Source organism: Erithacus rubecula (assembly GCF_903797595.1).
Source record: "Erithacus rubecula genome assembly, chromosome: 20".
Taxonomy (NCBI): domain Eukaryota; kingdom Metazoa; phylum Chordata; class Aves; order Passeriformes; family Muscicapidae; genus Erithacus; species Erithacus rubecula.
The window spans coordinates 9509728-9525831 of NC_136672.1; the positions used below are offsets into that span (position 1 = coordinate 9509728).

General features: G+C 54.9%; 1 protein-coding gene across 1 annotated transcript; it reads right to left on the minus strand.

The window, feature by feature from the left end:
• Positions 1–1020: 1020 nt before the first annotated feature.
• Positions 1021–14895, minus strand: FAM20A (FAM20A golgi associated secretory pathway pseudokinase). Its single transcript, XM_079323502.1, has 11 exons — positions 14474–14895; positions 9412–9584; positions 8242–8292; positions 7706–7784; positions 7377–7469; positions 5943–6058; positions 5240–5420; positions 4850–4959; positions 4419–4500; positions 4292–4351; positions 1021–1626 (listed from the first exon to the last, which is right to left on the minus strand). Exons 1-11 carry the CDS (start codon positions 14758–14760, stop codon positions 1362–1364), a joined length of 1497 nt encoding a protein of 498 aa, XP_079179628.1. The 5' UTR covers positions 14761–14895; the 3' UTR covers positions 1021–1361.
• Positions 14896–16104: the final 1209 nt, after the last annotated feature.

The window sequence follows — 16104 nt, forward strand, 5'->3', positions numbered from 1 at the left end:
CAGACACTTGGTGCCACTGAGCTCCTTTAGGTCAGGCAAATTTCCCAAAATGGGAAAATGAGCCAGTGGTGGTGCAGCAGCCTGCTGGGATCCTGTTAAAATTCTGCCTGGCAGCTTTTGTACAGGGATTTGGGGATCCTCTGGAAGGTCTGCAGTGCTGTAGGTGGGTTTTGTTTAACTTAGAGGTTAATTTAGAATGAGTTTCTGGTAGATTGGTTATGGTGGGGGGGGTTTTGTTGGCTTTTATTTTTTCCCTCTTAAGGATGATAAATTACCAACTTACCTTAACTACTTTCCCCAAACTGCCAAAATAATTCTTAATAGTTAAAGGAAAAGCTATTAAAGAGAGCTTCACTAATCTAGTTATTCTTAAACCTTGTTGGGAGGTGAAGGGTGAACTGGGAATTGAAATACCCACAATAACTCCCTCCCTAAGTTTTTTTTGGTCCCCAGTTTCTGTTGCCTCCCCTCAAAAGTGCACTGGCATGGAGAGGGGAGAGAGACTGTGATACCATTTCTATTTTCCAGCTAATTGTGACATCCTAAATAATTTTAAAATACATGAGGAGAAAATTATTTTAAAAGATATGAAGAGATGACCTGAGATAGATTCCTCAACTTTGGCAAGAAGTTTTCCCCAGAAATGGGAGGGTTCTTGAGCTGTAAATAAATTCCTATATTTATTGTATTTATATCTCAGCATGGCTTGATTTTCAGGGTGTTTTTTTTTAGTTTGGGTTTTTTTCCTTGGAGTCCAAGGCAGCACTGACCTGTGTGTGTTTTATATCCCCAGTGGCTCTTCAGGCAGGTGAGAGAAGTGTTTTTCCTGCCCTGTGAGGCTGTGTGTGACATGCACAGGTAGGTGTGGGTGGGGTGGCACTGCTGCAGCACAGCCCTGAGCTCCTGTAGGTGCCTCTGGTCTGGCCAAGCTGGGCTAATTCCTGTGCCAGTGGCAGGTGCTGCCTTGTGAAGCAGCACTGCTCTTCTCTCAAATATCCACTCCTGACCACAGAACAAAGACTTACTCAGAGGAAAACACTCTTGGCATCTCTTTATTCAACCCTCACCCTCGGGTGGAGTTCATGTCCTTCTCCAGCAAGACCAAGCCCTGTGGAGGCTGAGCAGACCAAGGTCAGGCTCCCTCACCCTCCCAAGGGCTGGAGCTCAGAGCTTTTCCACCCCAGAGCTGTTTGGGGTGTGCAGATCTCAGTCACACCAGCACAGTGGCCGAGCACAGGAGCTCTGCTCACACCAGCACAGTGTGATTGTCAAGCTCCAGGCATTTCCCCTCTGATTTCTGAGTGTCTGCAGGTGACAAGGAGCAGAAGCCCTGCAGGGCTGTCCCTGGCTCTGAGCCCTGTTTAGCTGCCCAGCCTGGCTCTGTGCCCTGCAGGGCTCTGGGGCTGCCTGGTGTCATTGGCCACCACCGTGGCTTCTCCCAAGGTGTCAATGCACTTGCCCACCGTGCCCAGGACCAGCTGCAGCCGCCTGTCCAGGGCCAGCAGGTGGGGCTCAGTGAGCACAGGGGCCAGGGGGTCCTGCAGGAGGGATTCCCTCATCATGTCACTGAGCTGGTATTCGGGCTCTGCCAACAGCTGCAGCTTCAGCAGGGTCGTTCTCTTTATTCTGGAAAAAAAGAGAAATCAACAGCTTAGGGTGAGCTTCTTGGCAGCAGGAGGGCACAGATGGGTGAAGAAATTTTAAAGAACTTTGGATGAAAAGTTCTTTAATTTTAATTTTGGAGGGTAATGATTATTTTTTTTTTTTTCCCCAGAAACTCCTTCCTTTGTTTTTTCAGAGTATTTGTACTGCAAGTTTTGGTCAGCAGAGAGAAAAACATGACTGAAATTCTCAGTAGTGAGTGAGTCAGACATGACCCAGTTCCCCAGGTTCCTGCAGGGTGGTGCCATCTCCCCAAGGATGACATTTATGAGATGGGAGCAGAGGGGAAGGTAAATGAAAAGACATGAATGAGAAAATATCTTCTGTCAAAACTCTGAGCAAAAAGAGGGAATATTTCCTGGAAATGATGTAACTGTGACTTTTCACCTTAACGGGTACTGAGATTCAAATGTGATTTGCTTTGACAGAAAATGGGATGAAAAGCTGCAGTCTTAGAATTCTTCTGAGCATGAAATAAAGTATTCTGAAATCATTTGTTTAATCCTCAGCAGAAATGTGTTGACTTCAGCATGTATAATACTGAACTGAATCAGTAGTTGCAGTTATTGCCCTTTAAATCTTGGAAACAAAGGGGCCCATGTTTATGGAACCATTTGGATTTAGCCAAGACAGAGTTTTCAGGTGGAAAAAGGTGTAGTCAGATCCATTTTAGGCAGCTCAAGAATTTGTATTTGTAGCTGTTGTTTACCCAGGGCATCCATTGGGAATGTTGATCTGGATCTGTGCAGTCTGGGGAAGGCACTGGGGACAATCTCTAAGGTTGGAAAACACCTTTAGGATCATCAACCCAACTGCTGTCCCAGCACCATCAAACCAGGACCTCAAGTGCCACATCTGCACATTCCTTGAAGAATTCCAGGGATGGTGACTCCATGATTTCCCTGTGTCCATGTTTTACAGCCCTTCCCAGGAAACAGTTTTGCTAATACCAATTTAAATCAGGAGTGCCCGTGGGGCGAGGTGCAGTGTGCCTGTACACAAGAGAAGGAACATGCTGCTGCCACCTTTCTGCATGAATATTCCTGAAAAAAAACAATAAAATAATCAATTGATCAAGTGTGAGGCTGACAAGGAAAGCCTTAAAGCCCAGCTGTGAGCTGCTGCTGTGCCCAGAGCAGATGTGAACGAGCATCTGCACGCTGTCCTTCGAGGCAGGGCTGGCCAGGAGCTGCTGTGGGTAAACACCAGCTGTGTTTGCTCTGCTCCCAGCAGTGCTTGGAGGTGGAGAATGGGCTGCTGTGACCCGTGGGGAGCAGCTGATTGAGCTGGAACAGCTCCACCCCAAACAGGCAGAGCAGAGAGGCTGGGATGGAAGCGCTGCCGCCGCTCCGGTCCCACGGGGGCTGTGACCCCATGGCTGTGCTCAGCTGCTCAACATTTCACCCCCAGCCTCCCAGGGACCTCTGCAGCCTGCCTGGGGCTGCTTGCAGGCCTGGCTGTGCCTCCAGCAGGGGTTTGGTGCTTGCAGGACCATCTCATGGCACGGCTGTGTTTGTGCCACTCATTGTTCAGACCTGCAGATTCCAAATGTGGGGCAGGGCTGGGATGTGAGGGCAGCTAAAACCAGACTCAGCTCTGCTGGAACCAGACTTGGGAAGGAGGTGGATGTGTTTAGCAGGGAAGGGAGCAGCCTGCTTGTTGTAATCCAGGAGCTCTCCTGCTCCCATGGCTCAGCTTGGAGCAAGGAGGTGACTCGGTGAGCTGAGCCCAGGCTGTGGGCCAGGCCAGGCTGAAATTTGTGGTCTTTATGTGCTTACTCAAGTAAAACCTCTTCCCTTCCTTTCCAAGTGGTTTTAGGTGCTCTCCCACTCCAAATGGATCAGCTCTTGTGGGAAATGAGGGTTTGTGTGTCTCCCTCAGGCAGCACGAGTTGTTTTGATGCTGTTCCTGGTCCTAGCCTGCTTATGACAAGGTGTTCAGATCCTCTTCCCACTGCCTTTTACAAAAATTAAATTAAGAGGAGTTTCTGGGAGGTGGATCTGGAAGAATAGGAATGATGTGACCTGTGGATATTATATGCAGGTATGCAGGTCAAATTAAGGGGCAGAATTAATTTCAAACTGCACAAAATTTCAAGAGAAGGATTCCCTGCGAGCCTGCAATTAGAAATGAAAAGACTTGCTGAGTGCAAATAACAGTTCTTGAAATTAAAGTTGTGTGGGGAGAGTGCAGTTACCACCCTGAGGGGGAGAAGGAGCAGGTAAAGCAAGGAAAAAGGCTCCACATCTGAAGAGAAACCCCAGGAAAGAGCAGCTGCTTCTGCCCCTTAAATTTAACTTTCAGCTGCTGATTTATGTGAATTAATGAAGGGGGATCATAGGGTTACATTTATGAGCTTCTCCTTTGTGCCATGAGAAGAGGAAACTTGACTAAGAGCATCAAAGCTCCACCAGGATTTTGGGTGGAGATTTCTGTGTTTCCTGGTGGCACCTCATGGTAATGGGCTGGGAAAGGCTGCCAGAACTTTCTGGAAGGGTTTGATCCATTGGACAGTGCCTGCTGGTCTATCAGGGGATGTTTTCCCCCTTGTGATTCCCATGCAGCACCCAGCTGGGACTGATCTGCAGGATGGAGACATTCCCAGGAAGGAAGGGGAGCTGGAACTTACACGCAGCACTGGGAGAGAGGAGCCAGGATGGAGATTTCATCGTGGGAGTGCCTCCCAAACCTGGGGGTGAAACAGAATTCAGAGCCTGCCCTCTCCTCCTGGCCCCCTCCCCTCCTCCTGTGCTCACCCTCTGGCATTGTCCAGGTGCAGGAGGAAACCATCATCCCCAAATTTGGTGAACATCTCGTAGTGGTGCCGGTCCATGTTCCCTGCAGAAGGGCAGACAGGGAACTTCCTTGCAGGGAATTCTCTAAATTATCCCAAGCTTTCCTTCAGGGCTGCATGGAATGGTTGCTGCCATGCTGGGAGTGCCCAAGGTGCTGCTTTCCCCTTGCTGGGAGAAAAGGGAAGGGAAGGGAAGGGAAGGGAAGGGAAGGGAAGGGAAGGGAAGGGAAGGGAAGGGAAGGGAAGGGAAGGGAAGGGAAGGGAAGGGAAGGGAAGGGAAGGGAAGGGAAGGGAAGGGAAGGGAAGGGAAGGGAAGGGAAGGGAAGGGAAGGGAAGGGAAGGGAAGGGAAGGGAAGGGAAGGGAAGGGAAGGCCCTCTCCCCTCCACCATTACCTATTAGGAAGTCGAAGATGGCCATGTCCACGATGTTGAGCAGCCGGTTGCTGCTGCTGTAGGGGTAGATCTCCCTCACTGTGTTGCAGTAGTGTGGATTCACTTCCCACCTGCAGGAGATGGACAAGCCCTCAGCTGCTTCTGCCATGTCCCAAAAGCTCCCCCAAACCCACCTTCCCTGTGATCATGCAGAGGAGGAGGAAATAAATCTCCCCTTGTGCATGCAGGAGACTGGAATTCAAACACAGCCAACCAATGCCCAGGCTTTAAGGGTTATTACACTAATTTTTACACTAATGATGACACTAATGATGCACTCCCTGATGCTCTGGCTGGGCTGCTCCTGCAGTCTGTGCCCTGCACTGGGGGCAGCCTCTTTTCCCCACTTACTCCTCCTTGCCATGGAAGGAGTAGGAGCGGATCCAGGGGTTGGGGATGGAGAGGCGTGGGGCCAGGCTGAGGGAGGGCAGGAAGGCAGAGAGGGAGCCCTCCAGCAGGTGGGGGCTGCCACACACGGCGTACTCCGTCTTGCACATGTACGGGCACTTGGCGAAGAAGCAGACGTTGCTGGCTGGGAGGAGAGCAGAGAAAAAGAAAAAACAAAAAATGAAAAGGGGCTGTGATCACCAGGAGGATGCAGGGTGGGCTGGGCTGGGCTCTTCCCCACTGTGAGACAGTGATTATTTCTTGTGGCAGGGGGAACAGATGGGATTGGTCCCAAGGGGCAGATGAGTGCAGAGCAATTTCAATCCCCTGTCTGATGGCTGCTCCATGGAAACACTCTGGGGAATCCAAGGGAAAGCCAGGTCAAACCCAAAGCACCCACAACCTGCCCAATCACAGATCTGGGTCCTGTGCTAAGGGGATGGTTAAGAAAAAAACAACAAATGAGGAGATCTGGTAGAGGATTCCAGCTGGAGGGTGGGAGAGGGAACCTGTGCTGTAACCCCGTGCAGGTTGAACACAAGAATTTCCTTCCTGCACTTACAGCATGAGTCCTGCAGCCCCTGTCCTTCCTCCCACCACAGCTCTGGGTCAGCTGTGAGGGGACCCTAAAGATAACTGGGACCATCATTGCCAAGCCCTGGCCCACCTGGTGACACGAAGAAGACGCTCTGCAGGACCTCGTTCTTGGTGACCTCCAGGATGTCCCTGGTGACATTGACCAGCCTGCCCACGGTGGGTGGCACCCTCCTGAAATCCAGGATCCTGCACACAGGGACAGGGGGTTGCTGCCCAGTGTGGTGGCAGGTGCTGCCCTCACCCCTTCCAGCAGTGAACCAGGAGCCTTTGGGTCACTGCACCCAGCAAAAAGCCACTCTGGGCCAAAATGTGGCTCTGTTTGGGTGTTTTATAGCTGCTGCCTGGAACCATCTGGATTTTTCTCTACCTTTTTCCCTAACATTGCCTTGGTTTCTCCCACCCCTTTGCACACAAATGGGTTATCCAAGGGTTAAAGCAGCCCCTTCATGCCCTTCTGCAATGTTGGTTTGACACGCAGCAAAGATGTTGATCCTGGTGCAGTGTGGCTGAGGCACCCCTTCCTCCAGATGCATTCATGTCCAGCTAATTCCTCAAAAATACTCTTAAAAACCTCAGGGCCTGAGGCAGGAAAGCATTCCTGGCAGTCAGTGGGAAGCTGCTGCTGATTGCTGAGTCAGTAACACGGGGTGACCTGGCTAATGCTCTGCTTGGTCCTTGGGTAATGCCCTCTGCTCCTGGGAATTGGGCACAGAACAGGATGTAGCCTGTTACTTATTGAGCAATGTTTAGAGAGGAAAAAAATATTTGCTTTTATGCAGCATCTTTCAGCTCTAAAAACCACAAAGCACTTCACAAAAGCAGCCTGGCCTCATTTTTGTGGCAGTGGAGCTGCAGGGGTGAAGTGGTGGTGGCTGAGTCAAGCAGAGTCACTGTGAGGGTGTTGGGGCAGAACTGGGAAGGGAATTCAGCTCCCTTTGTTCCCTTTCTCAGAGTCTGAGCTACAGCACTTAATTTAGCCCTGTTTATCCTGTGGAAACTGGAGAGCCCCACCCTCCCTGACCATCAGGGATCACCTTCCCCTGGTGCTCAGTGTTCATCCCACTGAGGAGGGAAAGGCTGCTGCCCTCATCTTCTGAGAAGGGTATTTTTGATTTTACTGAACACACACCCTGCTGGGAAGAGGTGCCAGGTTAATTGCTCATTATCTGAGGGCTGAAAACTGCATTGCTGCAGTTTCTGAACCCGAAGCACACCCTGATTGCTGATTGAGTGTGTGCCTCCCTCCCTCACCAGCAGGGCAGCCAGGCTGTGCCCCGGGCTGGGATGCAGGGCAGGGACAATGTGTGACAGCCAGGTGAGACTGTCCTGTTCCACCTGGACCTCACCTGCTCCCACGCAGTGGCCAGAGACCCAGAGCACTCCTTCCCTGACCAACCCTCAGCTCCTGCAGCAGAGCAGCCCTTCTCCTCTCTGCAGGCTCTGCTGGCTTTCCCCAAAGCTCTGCTGGGCAGAGCAGCAGCAGCAGGGGCTGGGCTGGCCTTACCTGTCCAGGTGGAAGGCGGCGATCTCCGCGTTGTGCCGCTGGAAATCCACGAAGTAGAAAAAATCCTCAGGAGTCTCCTCCTCACGTTTCTGCCTGGGAGGAGCAGGGGGTGAGCCTGAGCAGGCTGCTGGGCAGCCTAACACTGAGGGCAGAGCAGCCAGGGACAGCTGGTGGGCTCGGGGACAGCCCTGGGTGGGGACAAGGTCAGAGCCAAGGGCTCTGTGCTGGGCTGTGCCAGGGAGCAGCACCTGCAGCTGCTGCTGCTGCCAGGAGCATCAGAGCTGACTGGGGGCTTCCAATCTGCTTCAGCAAGGCTCTGCTGCCCTTACCTCATGGGCTTGAACATGGCTTTCCCAAAATCCTGGAACCTGAGGACCAGCTTCAGGTGCACACCGCTGGGCTTCACCACTTGGGGAGGAAAGGAGATGTTAACTCTGGGAAATGGGAGGATAATTTCTGGGAAATGGGTATTAACTCTTGGAAAAGGAGGTGTTAACTCCTGGGAAATGGGATGTTAACTCTTGGGAAAGGAGGTGTTAACTCCTGGGAAATGGGATGATAACTGCCTGGAAACACTGTCCTGATACCCACATCGAACAGGCTGTTCAGGGAAGTGGTGGAATAATCACCCTGGGTGTTAATAAAAGTGTGGATGTGACCCATGGATTGGACTTCATCATTTTAGAGGACTTTTCCAACTGAAGTAATTTCCTGCTCTATGATCCCAGCCTCTGCTGGGGTGGTGGGGTTAATGGGAGGGAGCAGAGCCTGGCTTGGCATTTCCCTGGCTGGGTGAGGATGGAGGAGCTGGGGACTGGGGCCAGCCCAGGCCATGGCAGGTGGGGACCCCAAGTGCCACACTCACCCTGGCTGCAGTCACAGGCTCCCAGCAGCGCCTTCTCATCCTGGCTGTAGTCTGCAAGGGCAGGAGCAGCAGTGAGAGTCTGCCAGGCTCCATCTCCTGCTGCTGACCCCCCTCCCAGGCTGCAGGAAGGGAGGAGCAGAGCCTCACAGCCCCGTGCAGATGCACCCATCCCATTCCCATTCCCATCCCATCCCCATCCCCATCCCATCCCATCCCATCCCATCCCATCCCATCCCATCCCATCCCATCCCATCCCATCCCATCCCATCCCATCCCATCCCATCCCATCCCATCCCATCCCATCCCATCCCATCCCATCCCCATTCCCCATCCCCATTCCCCATCCCCATTTCCCATTCCCCATCCAATCCCCATCCATCCCATCCCCATTCCCCATCCCCATTTCCCAATCCCCATCCCCCATTCCCCATCCCCATTTCCTATTCCCCATCCCCATTTCCCATTTCCCATTCCCCATCCCATTTCCCATTTCCTATTTCCCATTCCCCATCCCCCATTCCCCATCCCCCATCCCATCCCATCCCATCCCATCCCATCCCATCCCATCCCATCCCATCCCATCCCATCCCATCCCATCCCATCCCATCCCATCCCATCCCATCCCATCCCATCCCATCCCATCCCATCCCCATCCCCACCCCATCCCACCCCATTCCCCATCCCCATTTCCCAATCCCCATCCCATCCCCATCCCATCCCATCCCCACCCCATCCCACCCCATTCCCCACCCCATCCCCATCCCCACCCCATATCCCATCCCCATCCCATCCCATCCCATCCCATCCCATCCCATCCCATCCCATCCCATCCCATCCCATCCCATCCCATCCCATCCCATCCCATCCCATCCCATCCCACCCCACCCCATCCCACCCCATTCCCCTCCCCATTCCCCATCCCCATCCCCACCCCATATCCCATCCCATCCCATCCCATCCCCATCCCCATCCCATCCCCACCCCATCCCATCCCACCCCATCCCATCCCATTCCCCATCCCCACCCCATATCCCATCCCCACCCCATCCCACCCCATTCCCCACCCCATTCCCCATCCCCACCCCATATCCCATCCCATCCCATCCCACCCCATTCCCCACCCCATCCCCATCCCCACCCATATCCCCCATTCCCCGCTGCGGCGCTGACCCGCGCTGACGGTGCGCATCTCCCGCAGCTCCCGCAGCAGGCGGGTGACGGCGGCGCTGGAGCGCGGGTAGAGCCCGTGGCGGCTGATGCCCAGCTGGAACTGCAGCCAGCCCGCCTCGGCCCGCAGCGCTGCCGAGCTCCCGCCCGGCTGCTCCCGCTGCAGCCTCTGCCTCCTGCAACACACCGCCGGGTTGGGGAGGGCGAGGGGCTCACGGGTATGGGGGTAACACAAGGATCTTTGGATGTGTGGAAATGGTACATAGAAATATGTATCATGATGATAAATGATTCTTCTTGATGCAGAAGAATTGCTTTTACTGGGTAACTAAGAAAGAAAAGTGAGTCGGAAGGGGATTTCATGACTCTGAGCAAAGGATAGATCCACCTCAAACAAAAGATCCCAGCAAAAGCAAAAAGATTTTCACACACAAACAAAAATGCCGTGTTGCAAGTAGAGAAAAGATCTCAGAATTTTCCACTGTAAGAAAACTAAAAAACAACTTCTAGCTTAAACTGTAACTACTAACTTTTTGTGATTGGAAAATAGTAACATGAATATGGTAATGTGAGCAATGATAGGCTATAGGTGACAGCAAAGGTATTGATTGTTTGTCATGTTTTAAGATGCTCTGTAATGAAAAGTAAATAACGCATTGGAACCAGAACTAGAAGAAGCTTTCAGACAAACCCACAGCTGGGGCTGTCAGGCTGTGGGCTGGGCTGTCTCACCCACGACCCGTGAATTGCTGCATCATTTGGATACAATAAACAGCATTTTAAAGAGCCCGCCTGGAGCTCCACATCCCTCTTTTTGGGCTCTTACAGAGGTGCTGGGGATGAGGGTGAGCCACAGTGTGGGAAATCTCCCTTCTACCAGCCTGGAGTCTGCTGGGAGGGTGCCAGGAGCAGAGCACGGGGTGGATAAGGGGAAAGTGATTCTGACCATCTCTGACCATCTCTCTGAGTTTTTTTCCCTGCAGCTGGAGGGCCCAGAAAGCAGGTAAAAAATCACTAAAGACAACAAATTGCCTCTGTGACCAAATTCACAGTGAGCAGGGATGTTATGGGATCATCTGGCAGCATTCTGCCCATGATCTCTAAAAATCAAGGTTCAACCCCATCCTTTTTTTGGTAGGTGGAGCTGCAGAAGCCTCCCAAGTTCAGTAATAACCCAAAACCACCTCCCCACTCGATCAGCATTTTCCTCCACCTCGAGACCCCCAAGGCTGGGACTGTGGAACTGAAAGCTCACTTATTCCAGCCAGCAGAGGACAGAGCTTTGGTTTCTCATTAACATTGTCCAGCCCACAATGGAGCAGGCAGTCCTGATAAAGGGAAAATAAAGTTCAGTTTACACTGAAAGTGCCAGGATCCATCCATGAAAGCAAACAGGAGCTGGGGGCTGATAAGGAGCAGGGCATTAACTGAGGCTGGGATGGGGTGGCTGGAGAGGGGGAAGTGCCAGACCCCATCCAGAGCCTGAGCAGGAGAGTGCTGGCCATGCACCGAGTCCTTTACCAGCCAGTAATGGCACTGGGGGCTGGAGAGGGCTCTGAGCAGTGATGGTTTTTCTATTTCCCTGCTCAGCCCAGCAGCTGGGCTTTGGTTGGGATTTTTCCATCACCCTTCTCCATCCAAGCAGGCTGTGGTTAATCTGGCTGTGAGCAGGGCATGAACCCTCCCAGAGCTGTTCCAGTGGTACCCTGGAGACATCTAGGAACTGGAGAGACAGGTTGGATGTGGAGCTCACAGGATCCTGTTCCCTTTCCCTCTTTGTTTGTCTTTCCACTGGACTGGCTCAGCCACAGCCTGAAGTCCACGTGTGCACAGTCAGAGGAGCACTTCCCTCCCAGGAGGCAGAAAATTCCCTGTGCACAAGGATGTGGCCCTGGACTGCCCTCAGAAGTGCCTTGACCCCCATCCTGCTGCCCTGCACCAGGTTTGCCATGGATGAGTGAGGCACAACCTTAACCCTGTCACAGCCAGGGACAATAAACCCCAGCTTGATGGGCAGGAATGACTCAGGATTTTTCCCTAGGGAAGCTGCCCAAATATTTTACCATATTTGCTCTCCTGCCTGCCATACACACAGGCTGTTCCCCTGGGGTGGCAGCGAGCAAGGGATTACTGAGGGGGAAAAAAATGCAGTGGTTATGCAAGGGGAGGCAGATCCCAGCCCTGCATCCACATGGTCCCTGCCCAGCCTGAGCCAGTCCCTTCCCAGCCTTTCAACCCAAAATACAGCTCTCTCTGCCTCCCTGCTTCCTTCAGGATTCCTGAAATATTTCCCTGGAAAAAAACCAGATCTCTGCAAAAGGCATAATGATATAAAAACAGGGTTCATTTCCACCCTGCTATAAATAGCTCTGGGGTTGCCCTGGCTTTAAGTTCTGTGCTGGGCTGGGAGGGAGGCACAGCATGGGGTGACTCTGCTCAGGCCACCAGCATCCTGAGTTTGGGGTTTTGAAGCTGCTCCTTCAAGGATAAGAATAAGCCCTGGGGTTTTTAAGGGATTTTTCTTTTTTGGTTTTGAAGAGGTGTGGATGTTTTGGATTTTTTCTGTTTCCTTCCTGCATCCCCATCAGTCTCTCCAGCTGGTTCTGCATCCTGCCATCAAGCTGCTGCTCCTGATTGGAGTGCTGGGAGCAGACAGGGATGGGCAGCAGGCAGTTTGCAGGGAGCAATGTGGAGGAGAACACGCTCTGGCTTGGATGTCCCAACAGGACGTGTCCTGGGGCTGCTCCAGCTGGCACAGTCCTGTCCAGCTGATGCACATCTGGCTGCAGAAGTGAAGGCAGACACGCTGTGCTGGAGGAATGGGGTTAAGCTGCAGCTTGTTCCACTCAAGAGGAGCGTCCTGCTGCTCCCAAAGCTGCTCTGCCAACAGTCACATCCATGGATGGAGAGATGAGCTGTCATCCTGTCATGCTGAGGAGAGGGTGCCCATGGAGCCCTGAGCCTCTGCTGCCTGGCCCTGCATGTGGAGCTGCTGAGCACTTTTTGCTCCTCAGTTTGTTGGATCCATGCAGTGAGAGAGAAATTGGATTGCTGAGTCCTACAAGGACCTGCCCTGGACATATCAGAGAGGACACGGGCCCTGCAGTGCTCCTGGAGAGGCAGAAATTCCTCTGTGCCCACAGCAAATTAGCAATTTTGTATTTTATAAAATCCATCAGCTCTGGCAAGTGCCACCTGGTTATACATTCAATTTGCAGCACTGATGGTTGTTGGCAGGATTTTGCTGGAGCAGTTGTGTCACCTCAGCCTGTGCTCTCTGGAGGTTTCACTCACTTATGAGCATCATATATTTTATTTCAGAGTGACTGAGGAATAATCAATACTCTGCCTTCCTCTCCTTCCTGGAGGTGCAAAGCCAAGTCAGTCAAGGACAAATGGCATCACTGTGTTCCTCCCAGTCACACCACAGCCAAACCTTGGGGCAGAAGGCAAAGTGCAGCCATGGCTTCATCACAAATTCCATGTTTTAACAGTGTGGTAAATAAAATTGGGAAGTGCAGACTTCTCACTCTCCTACAAGTGAGGCTGCAGTAAGTGCTCAGGGCTTCAGATGGTTTAAATCCTCCATTCCCAAGGGGATTTTGCTTGGGAAACATCCACCTTGGTACCCAAATCCTGATGTCTTCAGAAGGCAGAGCTCAGCTCTGAGAAGATCCACCCAAGGCAGGTCTGTGGCACAGCCAGGGATCCTCAAATGCACAATCCATGGATCACAAGTGCTGTGACAAAGGATTTAACATCCACTGTGACAAAGGATTCAACATCCAGAGAGGAGCAAGGGAAGAGCCTCGCAGGGGTGACCCTGGCTGAGCACAGAGGTGGTTCCAGACCCTGGTGCTGCTCCATTCATTCTCTGTTCCATCCATTATTGTTTCCCATCATCTCCACCAGCAAATCTCGCACAGAACCAGCGCTGGGTGAGTCCCACAGACACGGGAGGAGCAGGAGTGGAAGTGGAGAGAGCAGGAGCTTGGGAATGCTGACAGAAGGGGCAGTGAGGTGATGCCATGAGCTCAGCACGCTGGGAGCTCTGTGCTCTGTTCTATCCGAGTTTGTGCATGAATGGAAAAGTTCTTGGGGTGCAGGCAGAAGCTGTGGGGTGCTGTATAATCCCAGCTTGGCCCCAGCCCTCGATAAAGGCAGGGTTAGATCAGGGATTCAAGGTACAGACAATCAGTGGTGCAGAGAGTCCCTTTATCCCCCAGGAGGACACTACTGTCCCATGCCAGGAGCAGGGGATGAGGGAGTTTCCCTTTGCTGGGGCTGGGAGAGGCAGCAGGAAGAGGGGTCTGAGCTGGGGAAGGGGGTGACCATGCAGGGGATGCCCAGCAGATGCCAGAGAAATGTGTCCCCATGCAAGGGATGCCCAGGAAAGGGGTGTCCAGGAGATATCCGGGAAAGGGGTGCCCATGCAGGGGTGCTCAGAAGACACCCGGGAAGAGGGTGGCCAGGAGATGTAGGTGCAGTGGGTGCTCAATAAAGGGGTGCCCAGGAGATGTCCAAGAAGCGAGAGATCATGCAAAGGGTGCCTGGTAGGAGGGTGCCCAGAAGCTGCCCGCACAGTGAAGGGAGTGCCCAGGAGATGTTCAGGAAAAGGGTGCCCAGGAAATAGCCGGGAATGGGATGCCGGGGAAGGGGGTGCTCAGGAAATAGCCGGGAATGGGATGCCGGGGAAAGGGGTGCTCAGGAAATAGCCGGGATGGGGATGCCGGGGAAGGAGGTGCTCAGGAAATAGCCGGGATGGGGATGCCGGGGAAGGAGGTGCTCAGGAAATAGCCGGGATGGGGATGCCGGGGAAGGAGGTGCCCAGGAGATGCCCAGGAAGGAGGTGCCGAAGAAGCAGATAGCCAGGACATGCCCGGGAATGGAGCGCTGAGGAAGGAGGCGCCCAGGAGATACGCGGGAAGGGCGCGCCAGCAGATACTGGTGCACAAGAAAAAGATGCCCAGGAAACAACCAGGAAAGGAATACGGGGAGGAGGGAGGCGCGCAGGAGATGCCCGGAGAGGGCAGTGCGGGGGATGCGCGGGGGCTGCGGGACGCACCTGTTCCAGCGAGCCGCCTTCCGCCGGTAGTAGCGCAGGGCTTCGCGGGCGCCCAGCAGCGGCTCGGCGGGGCCCGGCGGGGCGGCGCGGTACAGCGGGTGGGCGAAGAGGCGGCGCAGCGCGGGGGCGGCGGGCGCGGGGCAGGGGCAGCCCGGGGGGATCCTGCCCGCGGGGATCCTGCCCAGCTCCCGCCGCGCCCGCGGCCACAGGTGGAAGTAGAGGTCGGCGGCCAGCAGAGCCCCGAGCAGCAGCAGCACGGCCGGGCGGTCCCGCCGCGGGCCCGGCATGGCCGGTGCGGGGACGGGGACGGGGACGGGGACAGCGGCGGCCCCCGGGGCAGGGCGCACGGGGGAGCTCGAGCGGCGGAGCCGGGGCGTGCGGGCACCTCGGGGCGGGACCGGGCAGGGCGCTCGGGGCCCGGGGCGGGGAGCGGGGCCGGGGCACGGCAGCGTGCGTGGCACTCCCCGGACAGCGCCCCGGGCCGGGGCCGGTGTGGTGTCGGTGCCGGTGTAGTGTCGGTGTCGGTGCCGGTTAGTGTCGGTGTCGGTGTGATTTCGGTACCGGTGCCGGTTTCGGTGTAGTGTCAGTGTCGGTGCCGGTATTGATGACGGTGTCGCTGTCGGTGTCGGTCTCGGTGTCAGTGCCGGTGCCGTTGTCGGTGTCAGTACCGGTGTCGGTTCCGGTGCCGGTCTCGGTCTCGGTCTCGGTGCTGGTGTCGGTGTCGGTACCGGTGTCGGTACCGGTGTCGGTACCGGTGTCGGTGTCGGTGCCGGTGTCGGTGCCGGTGTCGGTGTCAGTGTCGGTGTCAGTGCCGGTGTCGGTGTCGGTGTCGGTGCCGGTGCCGGTGCCGGTTCCGGGCTCTGCCGCCCTCCTCCCGAGCGCCGCCCGCTCGCCCAGCGCAGCCCCCGCGCAGGTGGCGAGTCCCCCGCCCGCCCTCCTCGCCAGCTCCTGCGGGGGGTCCGTCCCCTCTCCCGAAGGTGGAAAGCTGGCCCGGGAGCTGAGCGGGATCCGGGGGTGCTGGGTGCTGTGGGAGGGGATGGGGAGCCGGGGGGGCTGTGTGGCGATGGGGTGAGGGTGCTCGAACCCCTCTGGGTGCCCCACACCTGGGCTTGCAGCCCCTCCGCGGTGCTCGCCAGCAGATGGTTCAGACGCCGCTTCTGTTTACTTAATTCCTAAAAAAACCACCCTATAGTTGAGGGAACTCCTCCCTGCATTTTCTGGGGCTGGGGCTGGGACCCACCGCGCTCATCCTGGCGGGATGGAGAGCCCGGGGGGCGAGCGGGGCGAGCATCCCAGGGAGGACCAGGTTGGAGAGCACCGGGCAGGGGAGCAGAAACTGGCTGAGCACTGGGAGAGCGTGAGCAGACTGGGCTGGGCTGGCTCCGGCACTGTGCTGAAGGGAGAACAGAAAATAAACTGCAGAAAGAGGGAAAGTCGGTGATGATTTCAGCTGGCCGGAGCAGGGCTCGGCTCCGTGCACGGCGAGGGGAGGGGAGGCTCTGGGATGGGATGGGAGAGTTGCACTGAGCAGAACGGGATCGGCAGGGATTGCTGCCCCAGCATCTGCCCTGAGCTCCGAGATGCTCCTTGGATCCAGAAGAGGAGAGAAAACAATTCCCTGGGCTGGGCTG